Consider the following 1,245-nt stretch of genomic DNA (forward strand, 5'->3'; position numbering starts at 1 on the left):
GTGATTAGTTTAAATATGCCAATACGTAATATTCTTTATAACCATCTATGTAGACAATAAGTATAGTAACATTTGGTGTTTAGTTGAATATCTGACCCTGTGTTGCTTCACTCAACCAACTAGACTAAACGGTACCAACAAGCGAGTCACCGGCTGTTCATTTTCTTGCTTCAGTTTTATTGCCCCTGGTGTTGACCACCTCATTTCTGTCCCTAGGTGGTAGAAGACGGTTATGAGTTTTTTGCAAAGAGGCAACTTGTCACCTTATTCTCTGCTCCCAACTACTGTGGAGAGTTTGACAACGCCGGTGCCATGATGAGTGTGGATGAGACACTCATGTGCTCCTTCCAGGTGTGTAAAACCGAGCCTTTGCCTATACTTTTACTTTTGTAATGAAAAACCATGGATATCTGTTATGTCTTTTTATTGCACCGTTCAGGAGTAGCACTCCAATTTTGCCGTCTTCTGTACAATCACATTAAAAGCTTTCTAGTTTATTTCTATGTATTTTGTATACCAGTATTGAACCAATTAAATACTAAAAATCATATTTGTTTCTACTGTCAATCATTATAGAGGTTAGTTTGTACGTCTATCAAACTAAATGAGAATTTCTCTGTCTCTCTCGCAGATTCTGAAGCCAGCAGATAAGAAATTGTATCCTTATGGCACAGGAGGAATGGGATCTGGGAGACCGGTCACCCCGCCGCGAAATTCAGCCAAGGCCCCCAAGGCCAAGAAATAACAGACGCTGGATCCCCCTCCCACAACCTGCCACCTTTCTCTCTGCCCAACACTTTTCGTTCTTTTTTTCCCCTCTACCTCCCCAGACTGGGTTTTCCCTTGTCACCATACGGCAGCAAAGCAGACAAGTGTCTGGGGTTCAATCATGTTTTTTTTCCTCTCTAAAACAATTTTTAACTGTTTGTTTGGCTGTTGGCGTGCTTTTTTTTTGTGTGTGTGTGAGAGTGTGTAAAGAAAGCGAGAATGATACAGAGGAAATTGCTGTATTCTGTTTGTATGTTTATTTTTCTTCCTCTTGTACCCCCTGTTCTGTTTTTCTGTTGTAAAGATGGGTTTTTTTGCTCATCTGTGATGTAATGTCAAACCTGCGTGCAGGGGAGGAAGGGGAAAGAGAGAGCAGCCTTAGCTGTTTATGTTAAGGCCCTGCACTGTTTAATGCTAAACACAAGCTTTTGTACATCCTGTTTCAGAGGTCTGTGTGATGGGGGGGGGGGGGGGGGG

General features: G+C 42.2%; 1 protein-coding gene across 1 annotated transcript in view; it reads left to right on the top strand.

The window, feature by feature from the left end:
• ppp1caa (protein phosphatase 1, catalytic subunit, alpha isozyme a) overlaps nucleotides 1-1,141 on the top strand; it is a 13,241-nt gene extending 12,100 nt beyond the window's left edge. Inside the window, exons 7-8 of the mRNA XM_032536812.1 lie at nucleotides 217-351; nucleotides 632-1,141. Of these exons, the coding sequence (XP_032392703.1) occupies nucleotides 217-351; nucleotides 632-745 (249 nt within the window). The 3' untranslated portion in view covers nucleotides 746-1,141. The remainder of the gene's footprint in view (nucleotides 1-216; nucleotides 352-631) is intronic.
• The last annotated feature ends 104 nt before the right edge of the window (nucleotides 1,142-1,245 follow it).

This window comes from Etheostoma spectabile, chromosome 15 (genome assembly GCF_008692095.1).
Source record: "Etheostoma spectabile isolate EspeVRDwgs_2016 chromosome 15, UIUC_Espe_1.0, whole genome shotgun sequence".
Classification (NCBI taxonomy): domain Eukaryota; kingdom Metazoa; phylum Chordata; class Actinopteri; order Perciformes; family Percidae; genus Etheostoma; species Etheostoma spectabile.